The sequence below is a fragment of the Pituophis catenifer genome, unplaced genomic scaffold (genome assembly GCF_029215685.1).
Source record: "Pituophis catenifer annectens isolate HBS135680 unplaced genomic scaffold, rPitCat1.0.hap2 SCAF_1, whole genome shotgun sequence".
Taxonomy (NCBI): domain Eukaryota; kingdom Metazoa; phylum Chordata; class Lepidosauria; order Squamata; family Colubridae; genus Pituophis; species Pituophis catenifer.
Genome location: NW_027256881.1, coordinates 116,237,721 through 116,265,588, shown reverse-complemented (window position 1 = coordinate 116,265,588; position 27,868 = coordinate 116,237,721). Strand labels below are relative to the sequence as shown.

Sequence of the window (27,868 nt, the reverse complement as noted above, 5' to 3'; positions counted from 1 at the left end):
TTTATATCAGATAATGCATTCCTGCTGGTTGCCCTTTGAGAGAGAAATAAATTGGTTTATTCCATTTTTTTGCATGAGTGATTTTGATTTTTGTTGTAGGCACTGTTCCTTAATTTTGTTCAGTCTGTTGTTATTTTTTGTTAAAGTTTTCATTTATTTATTGGATTGTTTTAATCTTAGTTTGAGGCAGCAGGATAGTAAGCCAGCAGACTCTTTATTAGAAGTGGCATTTTAACCTAGTGAAACAAAACTAATTAATTAATTAGTCCAACATAACAATCCTGTCAGAGGAGCCAGTTCAGGATCATTTACTAACTTGAGACAGAATATCTGTTTCTCAGGTTAATGGATAAGGTTTCAACATGAGCTCAAAATAAGCAAACAAGTAATGCTCTTCTGTTACATAGAAAGATTGTAGCCAGTGAGTACTATGGCAACAGCTCTAGTTTCCAAAAGCAAGAGACAAATATTTTAAGTGTACTGACTTTAAAAGTTTAATGAGAGTGGTTGTATATGATATCGCTGCTTTTCTTCTATATGCGGTCTACTCTCTCCTTCTTTCTTTACAAGCAGCTGTTATTTTGGTTGATTATTTTTGTAGCAATAGCATTGCACAATGTGTTAAGACGAGTTATGTACAATTAAAATGAATATCCCCTCCTACTATTGTCATAAATGACAGGGAGGGGAAGAGGTGTAATGGGCTTGGCTGGATAGAGGTATGTTATGTCCTAGGAACCAAGAGATTCTTATATGTACAATCTGTTGAACTCTAGAAAAGTAGGATATCATTATGGAACTATTCCTGGATTCTGCAATTTTTGCCTGTTGGTGGGGAACTGAATGCTTGAATTTATTTATTTAGACACTTTATATGTGTGCCCACCCACTTTCAGTGACTCTGGGTAGCTTACAAAAAATAAAAATCCAAGGTACAACAAATAAGCCCCTCCTCCGGCGACAGCACTCAATTAAATGAGCCACTTGATTGGTTCCATCCCACTCTGAATTCTAGCAAAACCAGGTCTTCAAGGCCTTGCAAAAGAGTGTCAAAGTTGGGGCTGTCTTTATGGGGATGATATTCCATGAAGTTCTGTGTCCCAACAGATACACCTCCTTAGGAGACGCATTCCCTGCCTCCCTGCTCTGGTGGGTTGGGTGGATATATTCTTATGGCATTGGTAGTTTATTCTGCATGTAAAAAAACCAACAGTTCTTTATTACATTAACCATCTGATTTTCCATCACTGGGCCAGCAGTAAACAGGTTTATATATTAAAAATTGATATAAAAACTGTTATTCATAGTAAACCAGTTTACCAAAGTTGTCATTTTATAAATCAACACCTGGTAACCCAGGGTCTCCTATCTCAGTTATCATCAAATGCTTGGCAGAAGATATTCCAGCAAGGCAGGTTATGTCAGATACCAGCCTAACAAGAAGAGAGTATTTACTCAGGATTGAACTGTGGGGTCCTGGTGCTTCCTGAGCTTGATTGTAAACAACAATCAAGGAACTACCAATAACACTCACTCCCAGGGCAAGCCACTTACATATAAATAGAAAGCAAATCACATTCTATTTTAGTGCTGATGATGTTACCTAGTTAGGTAATGAAATGTCTGCAAAAAAAAACAACCAAGCTGAGAAAACACCAAGCATCCTACACTAAAAAGATGCATTTTGTGTTTTCATGATCTTTGCTTGAAGGAAGACCCCAACTGAACTTCATCTGTTCTGTATAACAGTGGAATAAGATTATTGGGTAAAAAAGCTGTCCCTAAACTGTTGTGAATATGGTAGCTGTCAATGGAAAGGATTAGCCAGATATTGAGCTGTATGGCGTTCATTAGCCATACAGCCTGGATCTAATAGGAGTTATACTTCAGGGTATCTGAAAGGTATTCGATTGGGAACGTTGCATGTGGCGTTCTGCTGTCAGGGCACAGATTTGTCTTCTACCTAAGGGCATTTCTTCACAGGTGGCTTTGCCATCTTTTGACAACTTGGTTTTCCCTCCTTTCTTTCGCTCCCAGGCATTCCCTTTACCTGTCGGTATGCAAAGATGTAAACCTCTTTGTGGCTAGAGGTGTTCAACCAAGAATTAGAAGTGCAGCAATTGACATAGTTGAGGCTGGTCAGGCCCAGCATACGACTTTGCCTTTGCACTCCATTCCAGCAACAATTTATATTTTGCAAAGAGCCAGTGATTAGAGATGCATTCTGATAATGATGTATCTTCCCCTGTGTTTTGTTTGTGCTTGTCTACTTTGACACAGATGCTTTTCTTTTACAGACTCAGCTAAACCTGCTTCTGGAAAAGCTTCGTAGCACTGTAAGTAAATAGTCATGGAAAATCGGTGCCTTCTGTTACAAGGCCTCATCTATTTTTATATTTTTGCACTAGATCTGTTAATAAAATAAACCCTAGATTTGTTGTACTAATGCGGGGATGGAGATTTGTTAAAGCCAGGGCATCAGTTAAATTTGAACAGAATTTTACACATGAGCATTTTGCATATTTGACATTTTTTTTTAATGCAGGGAGCAGATGGGAACTGTCACTACCAGCATACTTAGCTTTAAGAGTAATCTTGGCTAAATCCATGTATTATGGGAATCCTTTATTATTTTACAGGTATAGAGTCATGTAGTCAGTTCATCAGTGATTCCGCATTACACCAAAGTATAAGGGAAACATGCTTGCAGGAAACTGTCCAATATTTTTTTAAAAAAATAGAGCTAGAGAGAGATTGGAGCCCTTTGGGGTCAGTCGTTTACTTGTAGACCTTAACATAAACATCTCAAAACAAATGTATTCATTTATTTAGCGAATATATATATATATATATATATGCATATAAATTGTAAGCAAGTAAATGTTAGATGAAGAATTAAAAATTTGCAGATGGGAAATGACATATAATTTACCAATTCCTCTTTACAATCCCCTGTGAGCCTCCACAGTAGACCAGAACAATAAATTCAGCCCTTTTTGTATGTTTGTGATGATTTAAGAAATAAAATGAGCGCATTTCATTTTGTTTGTGGTCCTGCTCAGTTTTGGAATGCTGAGCTTCATATGCCACACTAAGCCTTGTATGGAGCCTCAATCCAACAGAATTTACCTGCTGCTGAACTAGAGTCCCTTGAGAGTTGGGCGGCATAGAAATGCGACTAAATAAATAAATAAATAAATAAATAAATAAATGAATGAATAAATAAATAAATAAATAAATGAAGTTCTTGCTAGTTTGCGATCCTCGATGAAATGTGCATTAGAGCAAAAGGATGATGCAGAAGCACCACTCTAGCCAGTCCTGTGCATTTTGTTTCCTGTTCCGGAGGTTAAATGTCAAATCAGCCATGGTTCTGAATTCATTGTAGCCAGTTCATGCTGGCACAGGAATTCTGGGAGTTGAAATCCAGAGATTATAAAGGTGCTATAGTTGGCCACCTTGGATTTAGAGCTCTAAGATTTTCCTCCCTTTCCTCCTTTTGTTTCCCTTTTAAATGGCTTTGAATAGATAATTGGAATTATTTTTTCTTATCCCTCCAAATGAAATTGATTCGTCATGCATTTCTCCACATTCAAACAAAAAAATTAGTTAAGCATGAAATGGGCTGCTAATCTCCACATCTTGGGCAGTATAGTGGCTTTAACAATACTCCCGGCCCTCTTTTCCAAACCTTCATGGCCTGATGACAATGACCCCAGCAGAGCAGCCATCTTCCTTCCTGTCAGCATTTGTACACTGCTAGAGCAAGTATCAGAAACCTTAGAAGACCTGATTTTCCCAAGGCTCCTGACCCCTTTGTGTAGAGGTCAGGCATCTGAGTAGTTACATGTTTCTGCTAAGTGCTAAACTTGGTAGGAATTGAGTGTTATTGATGGTCTTATGAAAAGACAATCTCTGTGCACAAGCTTTCACATCATATTTATAGAGGTTTAAAAGCAATGTCTTTAGGGCAGAGTTAAATATTTCAACATATTTACTGCTTCTGAGTTTATTAACTCAGGAGCCTTGGTGTCACAGTGGAGTGCAGAACTGCAGGCTGCTTCTGCTGACTGCTGGCTGACTGCAATTTGGCAGTTCAAATCTCACCAGGCTCAAGGTTAACTCAGCCTTCCATCCTTCCAAGGTGGGTAAAATGAGGACCCAAATTGTTGGAGGCATTATGCTGACACTATAAACCGCTTAGAGAGAGCTGTAAAGCACTGTGAAGCGGCATATAAGTGCTATAGCTGTTAAAAAAAACAACAGGTGGGGAGACTTAATATAAATGTATAAAAGGAAAAATATCCACTGGTGGACTACATAGGAGTATTGTGGGATGAGTTGTCTCTAACATCCCTTTCAAGTAGTCTTAATCATGATTATGCTAATCTTCTGCCTTTTCAATAGGGATCAAGCTTTATTCGATGCATCAAACCGAATCTAAAGATGACCAGTCACCAATTTGAAGGTGCTCAAATCCTCTCTCAGCTCCAATGTTCAGGTAATTTAGTGTATCTGCTGAAGATGATACTTTAGATCTCTAATAATATTTAGCATATAAGTCTAAACAAACAAACAAACAAACAAACAAACAAATATTCAAATGAGGATATTGGCAATACTGAATCACAGGGCTTTATATAAATTTTTTCAATAAAAAAAAGAGTGAGCTTTTTCAATGCTCTTTTGCTGTAGTGAAATTATTCTGCAAAATAATAAGATGTAGATAGTACTGTAATGACTGTTAAAAGATCAAAAAAATAAACTTAATAAACTTCAATGCAAAAAAATAATGTGGTATTCTATTCTATTAAAATGTAGTTTATTTAGAAATATGTGAAAGCCACCCTGAAGATCAAAACCTTTCCAAATGCCTACAACCCAAAGGAAACTGAACATCCTATTTTTTTGAATATATAAGAACAGTGCATCATCCAAATAGGAAGATACCATCTTTTCATCGTCATTGAGCTGTTGCCTTCTCCACCATTTCAAAAACTGGATTCACCTGTAATGATTGCACTTTGGACACTGTATTATCAATTGGCCATTCAATACTATCAATATATTAGCTATTTCTAAACTATTGTGGTAGAATGTTCTTAGGATTAAATCCTTCTCCTTCCACCAAAAGAAAAACAAAATAATTCTACTTGTAGGTAAGAATTGTACAAGTTGGTTTGGATCAAACTGGATTCTGATGGGTGGCAAAGCTAGGACAAACGGTTCCATTGGCTCCGGGACACTCCAATATTCCCCAGTATTGTACTATTTCTATAGTGTGTTATAGGAATAGAACAACTTAAACAATTGGTGATTTCTATCCAGCCTATTCCTTCTATCTCATCCTCCTCTTCCTAGCAGAGAGATCTGGAAGGTGTTCAGGTGTTCTTATTGACATAACAGAACTAGATGACATTAATATGTAACTTAAAGATGGTTAAGACCTAATGAACTAACAAAAGTAACAATTTCACAGAGCTGCTTTTGAAACGGATGGTTATAATTGTCCTTAAATAAGCCTTATTTCAAGCTAAACTGTTTGTTTTCATTAGCTGCTATCCTAGTATTTCTATTAATTTCTTTATAATTTTTGCAACCCAGAAAGCTTTTAGTCTTCAAGCATCTGTTCAACTTGGCAAACACTCCTATTGCTTGTCACGTCAAGTTATGTTTAAACTTTAATTTAGCAAATCAGAAATCCTTAACATCTTCACTTAATTAGTGTTTTGTTGACTCAATTTTTGGCTGATAGTCTGAAGACTGGATACTCAGCAATAATGTAGGAAAGGAGACAAGGAAAGTAATGAAGTTCCTTCCCTCTATCTTAATCATGAATTACATTCTATTTTAAAATATATTTTTATCAAGGATTTAAATTACAATGATATTAACTAAAACAAACTAAATTTAGAGAAAGAGAATGGAAACAAAAGAAAAATGTAAGAAAAGAGAAAAAGAAGAAAAAGAAAAGAGAGACTAAAGAAAAAGAAAAGAAATAAATAAAGGAGTGATTAAAACCTTCATCACAACAAGAATCAACAAATGTAGTACTTCTTCACCCCCTTAAGGTTAAACAGATATCTCTTCATCCCATATCCCATTCCTTATTATAAATCCATAAAACATCAATTTTTCAATCCTGATGTCAGCCAAAAGTCCATAAAGGGTTACCAGAACATTGCAAAAAAAAAAAAAAAAAAAAAAAAGTCTATGAATTACATTATTCTTCATCTAGTTTTTATTTATTTTTTTCTGGTTTAAAAGTGAAAATAAAGTTTTATTTATTTCTTTGCCTGCCTCTTTACTCCATCGATTTTTGGCTAAAACAGTTGAAAGAGATTAGGGCTAATATTTGGAAAGGTCAACAGAGACTCAGTCTTGATTTTAATTCAAACTTGAAGCTCATTTTCCATCTTCAACCACAATGACTTTATAAGGGCTTGTGTTTCTTGTTTTAGCTTTTGTTTGTTTGTTTGTTTACACCAATCTCAAAATATAAAGACTGACAATCACATCATCTTAATTTAGTGGTGATTTTTTTTTGTTGCCTGTTCTTTTACTCTAGGCATGGTGTCTGTTTTGGACTTAATGCAAGGTGGTTTCCCATCACGAGCCTCATTCCATGAACTTTATAACATGTATAAAAAATATATGCCTGCAAAACTGACCCGTCTGGATCCGAGACTCTTCTGCAAGGTATTTATATTCAGAATGCAAATGCTTTTTTATATGTGCCTTTTTCATGGTGAGTTGATATTCACGGATACTTCCCTTCCTTCAAAGGATTTGTAAAACTGTCGATTTCTTTTCTTTCAGGCTCTCTTCAAAGCCCTTGGCTTAAATGAACAAGATTATAAATTTGGATTAACCAAAGTGTTCTTTAGACCTGGCAAGGTAAGCAGTGCTGATAACTCTGAAGTATAAATGAACATAAATTGAGTTTTTAAAAAATTAATTTCTCTTCAACTTGCCTGCAAAATAATTGAGATAAAAGGATAGCATTACCTTTCTTAAAAGTAATTTCATAAGATGATGCATTGTCATTTGATCACTACTAGCATCTGTATTGACATGGACATCTCTATGTTTAATATATTGGTAGAAACTATTTTGTTTATAGGTCTACCTGTGCTAAGAGTGGTATTCCCTGTGGTCAGTGTGATAGTTAACCCCTATAATCATTTACTATGAATGTATTCTCTAAAAGACAGATAAGTAAGACTTTTAAACTGCTTCGGTTCTGTGCTTTAACTTCATTTCTAGCTTAAAGTTGAGTGGAGGCCCTCTATATAACTATCAGAATAAGTAATCACTATCAGAATAAGTAATCACAATTTGTACTGTGTCACAGATATATAAAAAATAGGCAGATTCCAGATGTTATTAAGTATCATGACTAGGGTTCAGAACCTTGGGGTCTCTTCACATTGTCATGACTGCAACATTCTGTTTACAACAGAACTCTCCATCTGTCAACATTCTTGTTGGTTGTCTTAAATGGCATTTCCTCCCCACCCTGTATTCAGTTTGCAGAATTTGATCAAATCATGAAGTCTGATCCAGATCATCTTGCTGACCTGATTAAACGTGTGAACCACTGGCTTCTCTGCAGCCGTTGGAAGAAGGTTCAGTGGTGTTCTTTATCAGTTATCAAATGTAAGAATTCAAAAATATCTTGTGAGATGGGGTGATAAGGGGAGGATCACCACTGAGCCGTGGTTGTGCAGTGGTTAGAATGTAGTATTGCATGTTAATTCTGCGGCAGTTCGATCCTGACCGGCTCAAGATTGATTCCTTGAGATTGGTAAAATGAGGACCCATATTGTTTGGGGCAATATGCTGACTCTGTAAGCCACTTAGAGAGGTCTATAAAGCACCATGAAGCGGTATATAAGTCTAAGTGCTATGCTAGTTCTATCATGTGAGCAAAATTTTAAAAAAACTACCCATAACTCTGTCTTTTTAAGCTTACTTGGAAGACTAGAATATTTTCTTTTCATAAAGAAATGGCTGAAATGTTGTGTGATTATCAAAAATCACAACAATTTAGGAATATTAATCTTGATTTTGTGTATACTTTTGCGATAATATTGAAAGTTGTGTCCTTTTCTGAAATCCCACAAGATACTGAGAGAACACCAAAGTTTTGCAAGATTTTTTTATCTTGTGAGATTTTGTCTATTCAATTTTTTAAAAATCCTGTGGGTTTACAAGCACAATATAGGAGCCTACTGAAGTGTAGTAGACACTGTACTAATATTTTCCACATGCATTATTAAAGGGATTGCTGCCAAAATTGTAAAAATGCTACTAATCAATTAAATCAAATATTAAAATGGAAGACTTTCTTAATTCTTCATTTCAAGTTAGGTTTTATACAAGAAGTATTGAGAATTGAAGCACGAGTCTCACTGACCCAAGAATTGTTAGCTATCCTTGCATATTAATCATATATAAAACAAGGAAATCCACTAGTATAAAATAGATTTATCCGCAAAATTTTATCCAGTAGTAAAAATCTATATAACTCTCTGTTTGTCTAGCCATCCATCCATCCATCCCCCCCCCCCCAAAATAGCGGGTTCTGTATTTAGACATTTGTTGATGAGGTTTCTCTCACTTTTCCCCTCCTTTTATTTTCAGTGAAAAACAAAATCAAGTACAGAGCAAGTGCCTGTATTAAAATACAAAAGACAATTCGTATGTGGCTATGCAAGAGAAGGCATCAACCACGGTAAGAAGAAGACTTATATAAATACTCACTGTGTCCTATTTGCTAGTAAATCTCATGAGGTGCTGAATAGTAATGGGAAGGATTCCCAGGCACTCATACACCTGGACTCATAATATCATTAGTGCAGTCACAATTTGTGGAAACTGGTATCAAAGGACCAGCCCTCGAGTTACTTGGTCAGGATATTGCCATATCTTCTCTTTCAAAGCTTCTACTTAGAAACAATGTAGACGGTTAAATCTTCCCATTTTTGCTGATCATTGGCATCCTTCAGTCTCAAGAGACTATGGTATCGTGCTCTGGAAAAACGTGCTCCTAAAACAGCATCTAGTGTGACTAAAAAGGCCAATTCGAGAGTGGCAATCCCTTCCACACTGAGGGCAGATACATTCTGTCCCCTGCCCAGCCCCCAGATTTTGCTGGTTCTGGGACTGCCTCTTTGCTTCAGCCTGCCGAACAAGTGTCTCTTCGAATTGGAGAAGGCCATGCTGCGCCTTTAGCCTCCAAGCTGAACGATCAGAGGTCAAGGTTTCCCAGTTGTTAATGTCCATCCCCAGGGCCTTTAAGTATCTCTTGCAGTTATCCTTATATCACAGCTGTGGTCTCCCTCTGAGGTGCTTTCCCTGCACTAATTCTTCATACAGGAGATCTTTCAGAATCCGACCATCAGCCATTCTCATGACATGCCCCAGCCAGCGTAGACGTTGCTGTTTCAATAGTGTATACATGCTAGAAATTCCAGCACGTTCCAGCATTTTTGCTGCTAGTGTTTCTTTATTCACCAGTGGCAAGTCCCTCTGGGCCACAAAGAGGAAAACCACAGCGTTCCTATCCTTGCTTATATGGCAAAAGTAGTTTTGCATATTCACACAGAGATGGCACATCCCAAATGTATGCTAAAGCAACTGTTCTCACATAGAAGTTAGCAGTGCTTTCCTCATTCAGATAGAAGAGTTGGAAGGAGAGAGGAGAAAAGGAGAGACAACATGGCCTAATTGTTCTAAAAGAATCAAATGACAGATCTGTTGCATCGGCTTGTAAGAAACTGGAGTTTCACTGAATTTGAAAAAATAAGCCCATGTATTATTGACGTTCCAATTGTGCTGTCCCTCATATTGACCATCCTAGGTTTTCAGTACTAGAGTTTAATCTCCAGGGCCTGAAGTTGGGATCCTTCATGGCAATCATGGACCTATCCAGCAGGACACATATAATGTAATCATTTATGCACAACATATTTAACATCCTTGTGAAGAAGGCACAGAAGAGGCTGTACTTCCTGAGAATGCTCAGGAAGATAAATCTATCTCAGCATCTACTTCTGTCCTACTATTGCAGCACCATTGAGAGTGTCCTGACATACGGCATTCTTGCATGGTATGGGACAGCTCTGTAGCAGACAAAAAAGCTCTACAGAGAATCATTAAAACTGCCCAGAATATCATTGGACTCCAGCTACCAGCCCTGGACGACATCTTTGAATCTCGCTGTTTGAGGAAGTTGTATAACATTCTCAGAGACTCTTCCCATCCTGCTTACAATCTTTTTGGACTGTTGCCTTCTGGCAGAAGATACAGAACAATTAAAACTCGAACCACACGTTTTCTGAATAGTTTTTATCCCAGAGCTATAATTACACTCAACAATGAACTAAAGGGCTACCATCAGTGAGCTGTTGGACAGTATTACTTGGTCTGTTGTGTGGATATGTTTGGGTGGTTTAGGGGTGGAGAATTGTGGTGGGTGGGAGTGTGTTTGGGGATTGTTATGTGTGTTGGACCTGGTCTTTGGGTGTTAAGTGAATTTTGTTGTATGGGTATACTGTGTATACACATACAATGACAATAAAGTTATTATTATTTTAAATGTATCTATTTTTTTATGTTTGTGGGAGTTTCCAAAGCTATTTGTCCATATTTTTTATTCCAAAATTTAATTGCAACGTAGACCAAATGGATAATATGAGACCCATTGTAATCCTACTATTATGGCTTCATTCAGATCGAAGCGGCAGAGTTTGAACAATAGCTGTCTGTTTTGTTATCTGCCTCTCATTTCTAAAATATTAACATTCCTTTCACAGCATAGATGGTTTAATAAAGCTTCGCACACTGAAACAGCGGCTATATAAATTCAATGAAGTAGTAACTGCTCTCAAAGAGGGGAAGGCAGAAATGAGCAAGCAGGTCAAGGACCTTGAGATGTCCATTGATGCTCTGATGGCCAAGATCAAGGTAGGAGGACCCTTTATGCTATAGAATAAAAGAACATTGTATCAGAATCTGGCAGAGGTCTTTGATTTCAGTGTGCACAACCAAAAGAGAGACCATGGAAATATTTTTGCAGTTGAAGATGATATCTGTAGGGTACCAAGTTGAATTCCAACTATAACATTTCAAATCCTAATTGTTGCTTTATTTTCTTTCGCTTATTTTGACAATCCAAAACTTTTAGTGCTGACAGAATTGGAATATGACATCACATTTGTTTTAAAATGCATATTACCATTCGTATATATCATTCAGTCAATTTTCTATCACTTGTTTTTTTTTTCCTACTCATGGGTTAGATGAGAATGCAGAGATTTCCCCCACTTATAAGACTTTAAAACTTTAATCAACAATGTTCTAGCATTTCAAATTTTGACACATGTTGCTTTGCATGCTTTCAAGCACATATCTTCTACCAAAAAGGCAAGTGACCTCAAATACTTTTTTTTAGGAACATTTTTCAAGGACTGGACACATTTCAAGTCCCATTTTATCCCTTTATAGTTTGATGGTATAGACATAACACTTTTTAGTAAGAGACCGAAGGTGTAGACTTGGGTTTACAAGTCTTAATTGTACCAATACTACATTCAGCATTCATGATGAACAGTGTTCACTATACCAGGGGAGTTGCTTGTAGGTGGAAGTATAAGGTTTGTCAAATCAAAATAGGTGGGCAAAGCTTAGGAGAATCTTAATACATCAATTTTGCTGCTTTGATGGAGGAACATAGTTTCCGTATTCTTGCTGTGGTTCATTTTCTTTCTATCTTGCTTTTTTAAAACTACATGATATGTGCAAATTATTGTGATTGTTTTTACGACTTATTTTACAGGCCACTGTCATGCCTAGACAACAGATTCAGAAGGAATATGATGCCCTAGTTAAAAGCTCTGAGAAACTTTTGGGTGCCCTTCAGAAAAAGAAGCAGCAAGAGGAGGAAGCCGAAAGATTGAGACGCATCCAGGCAGAAATGGAGAAAGAAAGGAAAAGGCGTGAGGAAGAGGAACAGCGTCGGAAGAAGGAAGAGGAAGAAAGGCGACTGTGAGTGTGAAATAATCTAGATGAAGAGTGGTAGAAGCAAATGTCAAGCAACGGAGAAATCAGGAGATTCAGGCTCAATATTCTCAAATGAGTATAAAGATTTATTGCACGCTCTCTATAAGAATCTGGCCAACTAGTGGTCAAGGGAAATGAGTGGAAGTTAAGAGAAGCATTCATGGTAGGCTGGACCTAGATCTCTTGTGAGTATGCAGGGACTCGTGACTTATGGCACATTTGACCCCTCCCTCAGGCTCAATTTGGTCATCTCCAACATCAGCTTTTTAAACAAAAGCCGTATTTTGGAAGTGACTGCTGTTTCAAGCAGTTCCGAGTTCTGTTACAAAGGAAAAAAATAAAATTTGTGGGAAAGTGAGTGAAACGGTTTTAATGTTTGTCTGTATCTAATGGGATTTCAATTTTTCCCATCTAGGAAATATGAGATTGAAGCAAAGAGAAAACTGGAAGAAGAAGAAAGGAAAAAGAGAGAGGATGAAGAAAGAAGAATTCAGGTGAGGCTGAATAGGCATATCTTGTGCTGCATTTCCTATACCTTGATCCACAGATATAATGGGCTGTGCACATGCATGAGATATGGTGACTTGGATCTCTTCTGATTCCCATGGGGGTCTTCAAACCATCCTATTACGACAATGTTGTATTCTCCGCACAACTTTTTGGATGATCCAACTAGACATACTGCCATCAACTATTTTACTCCAGAAAAATCTACTCTGCTGCTAATTTATTAGGAGAGGAAAGTGGCAATCTCTTTAGATTATATGTTATAAATTATAAATTATAAAATCTAAATGGGAATGGGCAAAATCCAATGCCTTTTGTGTATACTTAATGCTTAATACATATAGTGCCAACAATTGAAGACCATTAATTATCAACTGAACCTCTCTTTTTTTTGTTTCTTGCCTAGGAAGTTTTGTTGGTTATGTCAGTCATATATGTCTTGGTATAGAAATCTGTTTTGACAACATGCTTTGCCAAGCTTGGGCAATAACTTTTTAGTAGACTTCCTTCCAGTCTCAGCAGCAAAGCAGATGTTCCTTTCTGTAGCGTTTTCTCTCAGGCCATATTTAGTCAGCTTTTCTTTTGATGAATGCTACACTGAGTAATCAAAAACAGATCTGCATAAGAAAACATCCACAGCAGAAAGAAAGATTACATGGCAATATCATGATCAGAATAAATGATGATGCCAGCTCATTGTTCTAGGAAGTCTGCTAGGCTAGGGGAATAACTTCGAGGATTTGCTGTTCGAAAAAGAAAGTTCAAGTGAAATTTTCAGACTGTATCAGCATTAATGCACTGAAATACGATTACTTGAGTCTTAAGCTGTCAGTTTCATAATTCCCATAAGATGTACGAAGTTCATGTATTAGAAGTAGAAGCTTGTAGAATACTACAATATTCTCTACAATCTTATCACTTAAGCCAATTAAATATATCATCGTAGAATGAATCTGTCTTTTGATACCAAAAAAAAAAACAAAAAACCCTTATGCTGCCATTGTGGAACTAGACCACAGGGCATATTGCTCAGGCTAAGTGTCTGAGATGGCCCTGAGGTAATGCCACAGTCAGTATAATCATATTCCTTAAGCATGTGTTGACAGTGTGGGTTAATTTTAAAGTAGAAGATGGATGGGGGTGTGCCCAGTGAGATTATCAGAGTTATGTTAGGATCGCCCCTTTGCCCAACGGCAGCACTTGATTGGTTCAGCTGCCTTTTGCTTAGAACCTTTTCCTGTTATGGCTTCAGCAATATTGGTTAGTCTGCCAGGACAATATTTTTACAGTCCAATCAACAATAACAAAAAGAAAGTTGCTGTTCTGGCCACCGTTGCCAACTGTAAAAGCAGCTAGGATGATCAGAAGGGGAATTGGCTACAGGAGAATTAGCCCAACAGATTCTGTTGTCCAAGCTCCCTTCAGATCTCATGGTACTTTTTCCTTGATTCATTATATAGACGTATATTCTGGGAGTATATCATGCACTTTTGTCAATATCATGATCAGAAGCTATCAGAATAACAGAGTTGGAAGGGACATTGAAAGTCTTGTAGTTCAACTCCCTGCTCATTTAGGAGTCTCTATACTAGGGGTGTCAAAGTCAAGGCCCGGGGGCCAGATCTGGCCTGCAGAATGCTTAGATCTGGCCCGTGAGGCTGCCCTGGAAATGGCAAAGGACTGACCCGCAGTGCCTCTGCCAGCAAAAACAGAGCTCAGGAGGGCTGTGCACAGTTGCCCTTTTCGCTAGAAGAGGTCTGCAGGATGCCATCATTTCCGACAGTGGAGTCCGGGGGGGGGGGGGGGGTTGCACGCAGGACCCCTGAGCTCTGTTTTCGCTGGCAGAGTGCTAGCAAAACAAACTACTAGTAAAAGTGGATTCCCCCCAACCCCACCCAAGCCACCACAGGTGCCCCTGACATGAGTGATGCCGAGCTGGCCATGCCCATCATAGCCACACCCACCAGGCCCCCTGAGGTCAAACACAACCCTGAGGCGGCCCTCAATGAAGTTTGACACCCCTGCTCTATACCATTCTGGACAAATGACTGTCCAGTTTCTGACAATTGATAAATCAGTCATTCTTAACAACTAAATTCGCAAGTTTTTTGAATTTTTTTAAACAAAGGCATTATTTTGTTTTTCAATATGCAGTTCTAATTCATTCCTGCATTAAGAGTTTGCTTCTATTCCTTCTTATTAATTGTAAATTTTAATCTGCTTTATTAAAATCAATTTTCTGAGTATGACTTTAAGAACTTCAGCATTAAAGGATTTAATTCTCTCATCTTTCAGTAGCTCTGCTTATTTATCTACTTCACTGGACTTAGGGATTTTAATTATTATCAAAAGTAGTGAGCTGAATTACTAAGTCCATTTACCACTCCAAAAAAGTATTTAGCTTACAACTGTATTACTTTTCAGCAGCTTTCCAGAGGTGGACCAATATACAGGAAAATATTAAAAATGTTGAGCCAAGAGATTTGTTTATTTATCTAAATGGATGCTACAGTAGCAATAATCAGAATAACAAATATAATCAAAAATACAGTATTAATAAAAGCTACAGCTTAAGATAAATTAAAATATTTTGAGATATTGACCATCTGACATCTTATGAATGATACAGGAAGTCCTTGAGTTACAACCATGATTGAGCCCAAAATTTATGTTGTTAAGTGACTTTGCCCCATTTTATAACTTTTCTTGCCACAGTTGTTAAGTGAATCATTGCATTTGTTAAATTACGTTTGTTAAATGAATCTGGATTCCCCATTGACTTTACTGATCAGAAGGTCACAAAAGGGGTTCACATAACCTTGGGACAAAGCAACGGTCATAAGTAAGAGTCAGTTGCCAAGCATCTGAATTTTGATCCTGTGACCATGGAGACACTGCAATAGTCATAAGTGTGAAAAATGGTCATAAGTCTCTTTTTTCAGTGCCGTTGTTAACTTTGAATGGTCACTAAATGAACCTTTTTAAAGTCGAGGGCTACCTGTACAGAATAATTTCTTCTCTGTCCATGCCTCTGCCCACCCAAATTTGAAATCAAGGTTGTTTCTGATACAGCTAGTCTAATTTATAGTTTGTAGTGCAGTTTTAAGTATCAGTCAGACTGGACTCCTTATAGTTTTGTATTTTTTAAATTAAATAAGTTTAGGGTAAATTAAGAGGCTCCTATTTAAAGAAGTCTCAGTGCCTGGCCAACTTGTTTGAGGTTGGGAAATTTAGTACTTAATATTCAGAGAGGAAACATCCAAGGAACTGCAGGGAATGCAAGGCTACAATACAAAAGAAAAGAAAAAACAGAAGTCAATGGCAGATTATTTTCATGAAGAAGTTTTTTTTTCTTTTTAATGAAGGAGTTAAAATTAACTTGATGGAGACTTTACCTTTTAAGATTGTTTGAACCTTCGTTTGCTTCATCTATTGGTTGTAATGAATTATGACTGAATAGCAGTAACCATTTGCACATAATTGGGTTCGATTGTAATTGCAAACCACAAACTGGTATTTCTTATAGTTCTAAAAATCCTAGCTGGCATGGCTTCTAGCATGCTGTATTGGATCTAGCTAGACAGTCCTTCTGTTCAGTATCAATGGAAAAATAGATATTTTGGTTAAGTTATCTTTTTCATGGCTCTGCAGGCTGAAGTTGAGGCTCAGCTGGCCAAAGAACGTGAAGAAGCGAGTCAGCAGCAAACCATTCTCGAACAAGAGCGCAGAGATCACGAGCTGGCTTTGCGAATTGCCCAAAGCGAATCTGAGCTCATCAACGATGAGGCTCAGCTGGACCCAAGTTTGCGCAGGTATTGTACTTCATTGGTGATGCTGCTGCTGGAAAAGGCAGTTGTATAATAAGTTGTATAATAATGATGACGATAATGAGAACACTGTCATTAAATTAAGGTAACATGATTCTGCATATCTTCCTGTATTTGAACACTCATAATCTAGAGGCTATTCTATACCACAGTTTTCCTCAACTTTCTGCCAGCCAATTATGTTGGGGTTGCAGTTCCTCAGTTTCTCATCAAGGATAGCTTTTAGCCATTGCTGTAAGCAATTCTGAATATTGTGATTTGACTTAGAGAATATCTGGAGGGTGCCAATATGGGGAAGCTGCTATAACAGATGTTAGTTAGGCATCCGTACTACCTATGTTTTGTCAAAGATTTGGGAGTATAGTTCAGAGAGCAGTTTCTGAACTTTATGGAAAGAGGAAAAAAGGAAAAATTCTTTTAGGAATTTTGTTATGCCTCTCCATCCCAGTTCAGCCTAAGCCAAGGATCTTGAAACTCGGCAACTTTCTGAGAATTCTGGGAGTTGAAGTCCACAAGTCTCATAGTTGCCAAGTTTGGACCCTTGGTCAAATAGTGTCCTTTGATACTGTGCTTCAAGCAATAAAGACTACAATGAAAGGATTTGCCATTTGAAAATTTTCCTGGCCCATATTGGTGTGGATTAATTCCATTTTAGTTCCTCATAAATTGCTCTTCAAGAAGAATTAATACTGGGACTCATACATCAAGTTCAGAAAAACTTTGTTTTTGTATTAAATCGTGTTTGGCCAGATTCACCCAATATGCATATCAAACCCAAACAGAGTACCTTCTTTGTTAGTGTAATGTGGAAACCTACCTAACATTTAGACTGCCTTACTTACTTATTATTCTTATTATGCTTGCAACCCTAAAAGACAGATCAGTGTCATATCAAAAATGAGACAGCATTTTTGCGCGGTGAAATTTTTTTCTTCCTCCCCCCCCCCCCCCTTACCTGCCTGCCTGCCTGGAATAAACCATTTGATCACATGCATTCTTTCTTAGTTTTTAGATATTCTCTCAAACACTTAGCATAAGAAGCAGCTTCTTTTTAAGCAGATATGTTTATCTGAGTATTTATTTTTTTGTTGGGTATGAGTTTGAGAACAATTTTCCCATCATTGAGTTTTGTTTGATGAAAGCTATAGTTTGGGATTGAAAGGAGGTGGGTTCCAGTGCCTCTATTCTGTGATGTTTATAATGAGACTTCAAGCCAATCCCCTTCTTACCTTGTGAAGTACCTTATGGGATGATTGTAGACCTGTAATGGTGGTGAGAGAAAGGAAAAGTAAATGCATCTATCATTTAACAACCTAAATAAATGTTTAACACCACTTGTTGAAACCAGATTCCTGGTGATCTTATAAGAACATCATTTTGTGTCCAGGATGATCTTGTAATGTTGTACATCAGTGCCCAATTTAGGAGAACTTCAGACTAACCTAAATATGTTCTGTTCGCAGACTCAATGGAACAAGGTGTCAAATGACCGCGTATGAAAACATTTTTCCCTTTTGGGAAATTCTATAAAAATTGAGAGCGGGAGGGTAAAATTATTCCAATGTTCACTTTAAAAGCAATTTGCAAAATAATTCACTTTAATTTTTCCTAATTAATCACAATTTGAGCATGCAATCAATACACTCCATTTGAGTATCAGTCTGTCAGATCAATTATATATAGGTGCAAATGCTTGTGATTTAAATATTGCATATCTGTAAGATTAAACATACAAAACTGGTTAATTCAGAGTATCTATTATACTATGTTATCCGTTACTATTATAAAAATAATGCATTAAATCTTGTATCCTAACTCCCTAACATACATTCCTCATGTTTTTATAGGGAACAAATGGTCAAAGAAATATCAGAATACTTATCTAGGTGGGTGTAATTGATTGCCAGAAAGAAATCAGTTTAATCACCAAATTCAATAACTATAAGATAAATTAAAAGACAGCTAATTTATAAATTCCATTTAATTCATTTATGTAAAAAATATACATTCTAATCAAGATTCATTCACTGCATTACTTTAGTACCCATTTCCTTTCTAATTCACTATTATACTTATGAATTGCATGAATAGGAATTACTTTTTGATAAAGTTTTGCTATTATTTTGCTCAAGGAGAATTAATCTGTTCTCTCTTCTTTAAAAACTGGGATGCAATGTCAAACATTCCTAAATTTAGAATTCTTAGTTTCCCAGCATTAGACCTTTGCATAGAGAACTAGGTCTTCACATAATGTATCCATTTGGTTTTTTCAGAAACTGTTTAAAATTTCAGATGACATTTATGATTAGTTTGTAAATTAGTAATTTGCAATCTAATTTTCCTTTTCTCTTAAATAAATATGCCTAAGAAGCATGTCTTGGATGTTACCAATCTTTGCACCTGTCTTTTTTTGATGAGTCCTTCTTTCCACTTTGCATTCTTGACCTCAGTTGTTCCTTTCTTGAATATTTCTATATTTTTTGTTTCTTTGGATGTGTTTAGGGGACCTTCAGTTCAAGCTACCAAAGCTGCAGCTGGCATTAAAAAGCATGACCTTAGCAAGTGGAAGTATGCAGACCTACGAGATACAATCAATACCTCTTGTGGTGGGTGTTGTCCTGTTTCAAATGTAGGGTGTGTCAGGATACATCAATATTTGGAATTTTTTTCTCTCTCTCACAATTTTGAAAGCTATATAATGAATTGATACCATTCTTTTTTTTTTTAAAAAAAAAAAGGCCTTGGATCACTAAATAATTCTTTATTCAGCTCTAAAGGAGAAAATGCCTTGAGCAAAGTTACTTTAAACAGCTCCATATGTCAAAAGAAAAGAAAGGGTGAAGCATTCAAAACTAAGCCACATGTAAGAACCAGCAGGGTTAATTAACTGAATATAATGCAAAGTCATTACATTTAAACTTAATCTAAAATGTTTATTGCTAATGACTTTTAAATAGTTTGATTGGTCTATTGTCAATATCAACCATTTACATTTAAAGTTGAGTGCAATTCATGAACCTGAAAGCTTTCACTCATTCAGATGTCACTGGAAGTGTTGGAGATGAGAACCTGGAAGGCTGTAGTCTGCCTATACAGCTTGTATCAGATGTTCCTAGCTTTTGCAGAGTTGTTTCTAGCAAGCTCAAGATTGACAGCTACAGATTAAATAAGGGGCCTGTTAAATGCAATGAACTCTCCTTTCTTTTCCCCAAGGTAGGATACTAGTTCAGATCTGTCTACATATCCTATTTTTCTTTAAAAGGGAAAACACGCTCATACTAAATTGGATGTGATATTAAATCTTGTAATTAGGGAAAGATAGGGATATGCCTTATTCCTAATTAATCCATTAGTTTGTCTAGCCAGTATTATCAAGCTGTCTGGCAGTAGCTTTCCATCCCTCCTTGCAGATGATGGGGATTACACAGTGGACTTTTTGCAGGCAAAGCAGGTGCTGAGCTACTCAGTTCCTAAATAGGCAGCAATTAGACAGGTAGATATTATATTGGCTCACTGAGAGCCATTTTAGTGTAATAAAAGCACTGGGTAGAAACTCTGAGACTGTGAGTTCTAGTCTCACCTTGGGTACAAAGCCAGCTGGGTGACTTTGAGTTAGTTACTTTCCCTCAGTTTAAGAAAAAGACAGTGACAAACCATTTTCAAAAGTGTTGTTAAAAACACTGCATGCAGTCCCCAGGAGTCAAGACTGACTCAAAGACAGATACACACATGGACACAAACACACACACACACACACACACACACACACACACAGAGACTGTAAAATAGCCTCAGAAAGAAACAAAGCAACACACACATAATTTTGATTTTGAGCGGGAGCCTCAAAAGCTGGAAGAGGTCTTGGTTTTTCTTGATCTCTGAAAGGGCCTCTGAAATAGCAGAATAATCATTAATCCGGTTGAAATCGAGAGCCCCCAAATCCTGAGATCTCCATATTGACTTTTTCAGAGCTTGGCAGGGTGTGTTTGTGTATGTTGTGGGGGTGGAGAGGCTTTATAGAAAATCACGAAACATATACTTTTGTTTGATTTGTCTAACTTCTGAGGCAGCAGCTTTCTCTGCACCATGTAATTTAGCGCAGGTCTCATTGGATAGGGATCTAATGGCTATGCTCTCTGTATTTAAACCCTCTTTTCCTCATGTACCATATATATCAATTCAGCAGGAAGGGGAGGATCAATTGGGCTGAGCTCGAGGCTCAAAGGGAATATGATATTTAGGCAATGTGTATGTGTTCATTTAACATCAACAAAATAAAATAAAGGTTCTAATGTCTCAGAAAGAAACATACAAACATACATAACATTTTGACTATGAGCCTCAAAAGCTGGAAGAGGCCTTCGTTTTTCTTGATCTCTGAAAGGGCCTCTGAAATAGCAGAATAATTAGATAACATTTGAAAATAACAAAATGGATATTTTATGAATGTAAGCTTTAGAAAATTTTCCTTCTTTTTTTGTACAATTACCAGTTTATGCACCCTGTATATATGTGTGTCATATTGTAAATATAAGGATCTGTGAACTAATTTTTTCCATGTCAACAAATTCATAAACATATTCATCTATTTGCTTTTTTCACTTGTTTCTCATTTATTCCACTCCTGGTGCTTTTCCTGGATCAAAGATATTGAATTGCTGGCAGCTTGCAGAGAAGAGTTTCATAGGCGGCTTAAGGTTTATCATGCTTGGAAGGCCAAGAACAAGAAACGCAATACTGAAATGGAACAGCGGGCTCCCAAATCAGTGACTGATTACGGTAAGGGAAAATCTTAATTTAACCCCTCCTCTCCCCCCCATACATACAAAAGTGTGTGAGTATATGGAAGGAAAGTATCCTTGTGAGCAAAAGTGCCTAGAGAATATTGAGGAGCTTATTTTTACCGCATTGACTAAATTCATGGGCAGCATCCTAACCCAATAGCATTGGATGGATTGCAGGTTGAGATAATTTCAGTTCTAGGGCTGAGATAAAAGGCCAGGCTAAATATGATGGATTAGTGAAGGAAGCTAGTAATAGAGTATTCCTATTTAGAAACAAGTATAATAGTATATTGCTAATTTAGTAGTAATTGGTGCTTAACTAAGCACCATCCAGATGTTTGTAGCTTTGTTTTGCTACAAGCCAGGTGATTTTTAATTTCTTCTTATCACAATAGTTTAAATAAAAGTCACTTGGGCCACAGCACTTGGCAGGAACCGTGGTAAAGGTTTGTGGACACAGTGACATCCATAATCATAGTTGGCACCAGGTGGTACAGAGCATGCTCTTCAAGTAGAAGAGTGTTTGTTGTTGCGTGTCTAACTCAGACTTCCATGTTTTTCAAAGGGGAAGAAGCTGTGCTATTTCAGAAAACCAAATTAAGGAACCATGTGGCTTGTATCAGATAATACATGGGATAGCCAAATGAACTTTTTCTAAGAAATGGCTTGACCTTTGTTGTACATGTTGCTGAGATAGAGTGAGATTTTGGGGTGCAGAGAATTATCTCAAGTGGCTAGACCAGATTGTTCTGATTCTGAAACTGAATATTGGGAGAATGGGAACCAGGATATAGCATGGATTCTGAGAAATGGATCTGGGCTGTTTTTACCCATCTATAAGAGCCCTGTTGGTTAAAATGATTTTAGTTGGGTGTTTTAAATTCAGCCAATGATTGAATTATTTTAATTAAGTTTTTAAATTTTTGTTGTATATTGTTTTTACCATGGCTGTTCACCACCCTGAGTCCTTCGGGAGACTCAGAAGGGCGGTATATAAATATAATAAACTAAACTAAACTAAAATCCAAGGCTGATCTGATCCAGCATTCTATCCCCACTTACAGACCTGTAGGAAATCTGCAAGCATTCTATAATGGATGTAATATATTGTCATCATATCTAGTAGCCCTTGAGATAACAAAAGGCCACCTTAGGCAGCCAGAAGTAAGTTATTAAAGTTATTGTCTTCCTTTGTAGTTTTTCCTAGATGGCATTATATGTTTTAGGTTGCAGTTTATGATGGCATTGTATGTAAATGATGGAATTATTATGCCCCTCCATATTTGATATTGGCAAAATTCCTTTTCTTTAAAAAAAAATAAATTGAAGCCCTTTTTTTGCTTTGCATTCATTTAATAAAAACAGTGCTCTTGTCCTCTTCCATTGATTTCTTATGTTGAAGCCATTCCAAGGGATGGCCGATCATGGCCATCAAGACACAACTTATTGGACACCCGAAAAGGAAGTTTTCCCCATTGATCAATGGTCTCATTTTCTCTTGCATGCTCAGTATTAAATTTTGTTTTCAGATTTTGCACCATTTTTGAACAACTCAAGTAAGTGGGAGGTTATTTCATCTAATTAGAAAAAAGGGGAGGAAATAGAAGCCACTTCACTAACACAATTGTGTTTTGCTACAGTTATATTTGTTCTTTAGAAACATTCATATGGTCTGTTTTAAATATAATTAAAGAATTGTTGGTAAAGATATTGGACAGCAGGAATATTCACACTCTCTTAAGAATTTTGGCATTATTTACAGAAACGAATAATTTATTTCAATAAAAATGTGTATACTGGTTTAATTTTAATTCCTTTCTTCTGCCAAGAGAAAATACTTTCCCCTTGTAGCAAAACATTGAAACTGGTACTAATCAACTAACATTTGGAACAAAGCCTAACACTTAGGAACTTGTTTTAGGGAGAGAAAATAATTACCTTTGTTGTGAGGAAAGCGCTTTTCTTCACTATGTTGATTATCTTTTGGGTGAGGGCAGCTGTGCATGAGAATGAGGAAAAAAGACCTCTACATACCAAACAAAGAGCTCAAGATGGACACTGTCCTATATGTTAATTCAGGCAATGGGTAGCCAGTTTCCATTAGCTGCAGAATGCAGCAAGAGGATGTCTTGAAAATGATGAATTGCCTGGCGAATCGATTCATCAATTGAAAACCAATTTCACTTTTTTAAAACAATTTTTTTAAACAAATAAAAGTATGTGGGCTTTTGCTTATGTTTGTCGTGTCAAATGATACATAATTATGACTGAAGGCTGGTTAATATGAAAAAGGTCTTTTTTTACCCATTTGCTTTTCATGGATGAGCTGCTTTAATGTCTACTGATACTAACGATGAGAAATACTTTAACAGATATTGCCTTTTATAGCAGGATAAACAACGGCTACTTCTGTATGTATAAACACAATATTTTGAACATTTTTTTTCCTGTTCCAGTAATCAACAGTTTATCTAGAAATAAGGAGGGCAAATAAACACATTTGATGTGACTGTAGCTTCATCCCTCTTTATTCAACTAAAACCAGATTTTTTATTTATAATTATTTAACTTGTAGTTAAAATTATTCATTGTTAATTCCTTCCATAAACTGGAATAGAAAGAAAAGTGTCCTCTCATGAATAACTGAACTGCTTTCTCTGCAATTGTCCACAACAACCTTGCATTTGAAATCTCATACTTGAAACCTGAAAAGTCAGAAACGTTTTTAACGTGAGTCTGTGTCAGGGAATTGCGCAGCAGGTGTACAAATGAAGTCAGAGACACTGACATGAACTTGTAGCTTTATATGAATAAATATATTTAATATCTATATTTACAGCATACAAGATAGTCAGGCACACACTAATATCATGAAGTAAATTGTCAGGTAAATCCCGGCGCATACAGAGCACACAGAAGAAAAGGACGGGGGAAAAGGGAAACTCCCCCTTTACACCCACAGTAACCAATCATAACATAGATTGCCTCATACAAGAACCAACACTCTCCAACCAATCAACTACAACTGTGCTTTCTGGCCCATCACACACTTTACTGTTCCAGCTATTAAATTAAACATCTTAACAGTCTGCAAATGACTCAAGTGGTTCTTTTTTCTCCATCTATAACAATATCTTTTTTTTCACATCCTTTCACTTTGCTTTTTTCCCAGGTTGGGAGGCAATTTTCTTTGCAAAAAAAATATGCTTTGAGAATTATATTCCAGCACTGTGTTACATAGACATTGATTCATTCATTCAATTTCCATAGTCACCCATCTGAGTCAATGATTCTGAGTGGCTTACACTTCAAAAATTGTAAAAACGTATTTATTGGACCTTTGCCATTGGGATTATAGTGTACTTTTAATAATTTGGAATGCTCCTTCTTCATTTGTCCAGCATACTTAACTTCATTGATTAGATTCCTCAGCTGGGATCCATGGTCAAACATTTGTTTCCATGGCTGAAACGAAATCCATGTTATTTCAAAAAATGTTGTGGGCAATGCAAGATCTTCTTTCACTATTTTGTCTTTACTGAAAGTATTTTCAAACTTGTCCTACTTTTCTGCACAGACTTTTTAAAAAAGGTGATGGTAATGAAGACTGGTTTTGATCTTGGCTACAAATTTTAACTGTAATTATTCCTTACAGCTCAGCAGAATCCAGCAAGTCAGTTGTCCGTTAGACAGCAGCAAGAGATCGAAATGAACCGGCAACAGCGATATTTCCGAATTCCTTTCATCCGCCCAGCAGATCAATACAAGGATCCACAGAATAAGAAAAAAGGCTGGTGGTATGCTCACTTTGATGGACCATGGATTGCTCGTCAAATGGAACTTCATCCTGATAAGCAACCCATTTTGCTAGTAGCTGGTTAGTATGTGTTTCATTTTCGTTTTTTTAAATAAAGTTGGAAAGGTAGGCTTTGTTTATTGAGACGATGTACTAACGGTAAATCAAGATCTGAATTATACTGCAAAGCAAAATATTGTCTTATTTAAAAAGATTGTCTTCACTTTCAGAAGAATCTGAAAAATAAACAAAGCTCAAGTTCCTTTGGATAATGAGATGAACAGCGAATGAATGAATGAATGAATGAATGAATGAATGAATGAATGAATGATTAATTAATTAATTTTCCAGCTTCTCCCTTGAGAGAAGTAGTAAGTAGTAGATTAACATTTGTTTATGTGTTGGGTTTTGATACTCCAAAATTACGCCTAGAAATTTACATATTATAAACATAAAACATGATAAATATATAAAATCAATGTCTTTCTTGATATGAAATGCATGTTCATCTCTGCAATAATAAGGTTGTTATTATTTCCTGCTATCAAAACTGATTGCGATGCAAAGTTGGTTACAACTTATTTTATCGATTCACATTTCCTCTTGCATTATGGATCTCAAAGATTCCAAGTATTTGAGATATAGGTGATTGGAGGATTAAACAAGAATTACAAGAATTTGGATAGTTGTAGGTCTTTTCCTCTAAAGACAATACGTTTGGGAAAGAAGCTAGCGCTTGCTATAGTTTTGTTCTCAATTTTGCATGTGTCCAAAACTAAAAAAGGTAGGCTTGCATTATAACTTTTGTAAAATCTGGGGTTTCCTTCATTCCAGGCAAGGATGACATGGAGATGTGTGAGCTGAACCTTGAAGAAACTGGCCTGACTCGTAAGCGAGGTGCTGAAATTTTGCCACGGCAGTTTGAAGAGATTTGGGAACGCTGTGGTGGAATCCAATATCTTCAAAATGCAATTGAGAGCAAACAAGCTCGGCCGACTTATGCAACTGCTATGCTGCAGAACTTGTTGAAATAAATAGTTATTTTGCACCTTTTGAGTACAGCGGAACTTTTAACATTCCATAATCATGTAGAGATGTTTAATATAAACCGATTTTACTAATGTGTCGATTTTTAGTTTGTACTTTTGATGTCTTAATTTGTGTAGTCAGCTCATTCATTCTCAAGATCTAAATTTTTCTTTCAGTCAAGTATGTTGTTTGCTTTAGGCCAGCATATGATAATACAAATAATACTGTAATATAGAGCAGAAATGGTAAATCTACGATTCTCCTATCGTGCTGGGTTTCAACATCTGTCAACCCCAACTATCATAGTCAGTGCTATGGGGTATAAGTCCAGCAGTGGTTGGAGAATTAGAGACCACCATCCCTGATGTAGCATAACATACTACCAATATGTAGTTTAGAACTATCCAAAATGGCATTTTATCTTCTGTAACACACTTCCCAGATACTATCTGGAAAAATGAGTTTCCACAAAGTAGAAGAAGCCGTGTTTTCTTTACACTAGGCTAACTAGAACTGTGAGGCCTTAATGTTCTTAACTTTTAATGTACAAAAATTAAAGTAGACTCCTATAAAGGTGAAAGATAACCCTTCAACATCACTTGCAAACAAGCATTTTGGGAAAATGTGTCTTAAGGTAGATCGGGTGTCATATACTGAATATAGAAAAACTTGAGCCTGAAGTGCTTTAGCAATTCAGAACTGAAACGGTTTGATGCACTTTTAAGCAGTTGTGCATGTGTGTATTTGTCTTCTTTTTTAAACTGCTTTTTTTTTTTTTACAAAACAGTTTCCTTCAGACAATTCATGTTTAATTTTTTGTCATAACTGTATTGGTCAACTGTATTTCTCAGTCAAAGTGAAATATAATTCACAGAGATTTATATATGCAGATATTTATGGCTGGAGCCATCAGAGAAGTGAACTCCATGAATTATGCCAGCAAAATTGAATTTGAATATGGGGACCTGTGTTGTCCTTCTATGCATCTCTGAAATGAATATGGATTAAGTAGATTTTTTCCTGAATCCTGATGAAATGGCAGAACCCTGGCATTTCTTGTTACATCATGCTGCTTCAAATTGTTTAACTTCAAAGTGTTCAAGGTTTTTCTCTCTCTCCTAATCTAATAGATCTTTTCTTGTTGCTAATCTCCCAAATTCAGGTTTTGGGGGCTTTTCTTTTCGGCAGGGTTTCCTTAACAGTAATTAAAATACTTACAGCAAGTTATTTCTTTCAGACAGTTTTAAATTGCCTTTGGTTGATGTTGCAAAATAACCTAATGTAAGCAATAACAAATCTTGGTGTTATCACCATTTTGGATCTTTAGAGAAATTAAGAAATGTCACTTAATAAAAAAAAAAATTACAGACCTCACTAGGAGAGAGTTTCTTTCCTTTATTAGAATAAATTCCGTTTCTTAGGCTTGGTTTTTAAATCTTCAAATAAGAATTTAAAAAGAAGAATAAGATGAGTTTACATTGGCTACTATGTTTTGACCAGAATGGGTGTAAAAAAGAAAACATATTAATAAATCTAAGCAATATTCTTACTATATTTAAGATTATTGAGATCATCAGTTTATGTATTCCCATGTGCAAGTACCATTCTCAGACCCTAATGCAGCAGTTCAAATGTAGGCAGCTTTGACACTTTAGGCTAAACTCGGTCTATTGTCTACCCCATCAAGATAATCAACAAGATCAGATTTGTCAAAATCAAAAATATATTTCACCAGTGAAAGCTCTTCAGCTTGCAGTAAGGATTTCTGCTCCTTTCCATTCCATAGGCAATCTCACTACCAGTAATAACTTTTCCAAATTATAAAGGTAGCAGAAGAGAGTAAAAAAGGGAATGCAAGC

General features: G+C 36.5%; 1 protein-coding gene across 5 annotated transcripts in view; it reads left to right on the top strand.

Moving 5' to 3' along the window:
- The window catches only part of MYO6 (myosin VI), a 79,386-nt gene extending 53,372 nt beyond the window's left edge, over positions 1–26,014 (top strand). For 2 of the 5 annotated variants that reach the window (XM_070954439.1, XM_070954430.1), the window contains exons 18-32: positions 2,298–2,336; positions 4,408–4,501; positions 6,569–6,699; positions 6,820–6,897; positions 7,530–7,659; positions 8,647–8,737; positions 10,821–10,971; positions 11,843–12,051; positions 12,482–12,560; positions 16,225–16,385; positions 18,903–19,006; positions 21,048–21,179; positions 22,714–22,740; positions 24,840–25,061; positions 25,815–26,014. In XM_070954439.1, the coding sequence (XP_070810540.1) occupies positions 2,298–2,336; positions 4,408–4,501; positions 6,569–6,699; positions 6,820–6,897; positions 7,530–7,659; positions 8,647–8,737; positions 10,821–10,971; positions 11,843–12,051; positions 12,482–12,560; positions 16,225–16,385; positions 18,903–19,006; positions 21,048–21,179; positions 22,714–22,740; positions 24,840–25,061; positions 25,815–26,014 (1,848 nt within the window). Of the gene's footprint in view, positions 1–2,297; positions 2,337–4,407; positions 4,502–6,568; positions 6,700–6,819; positions 6,898–7,529; positions 7,660–8,646; positions 8,738–10,820; positions 10,972–11,842; positions 12,052–12,481; positions 12,561–16,224; positions 16,386–17,863; positions 17,894–18,247; positions 18,287–18,902; positions 19,007–21,047; positions 21,180–22,713; positions 22,741–24,839; positions 25,062–25,814 lie in introns of all 5 variants that reach the window. The other 3 variants (XM_070954415.1, XM_070954423.1, XM_070954445.1) reach the window with 3 other exon arrangements.
- Positions 26,015–27,868: the final 1,854 nt, after the last annotated feature.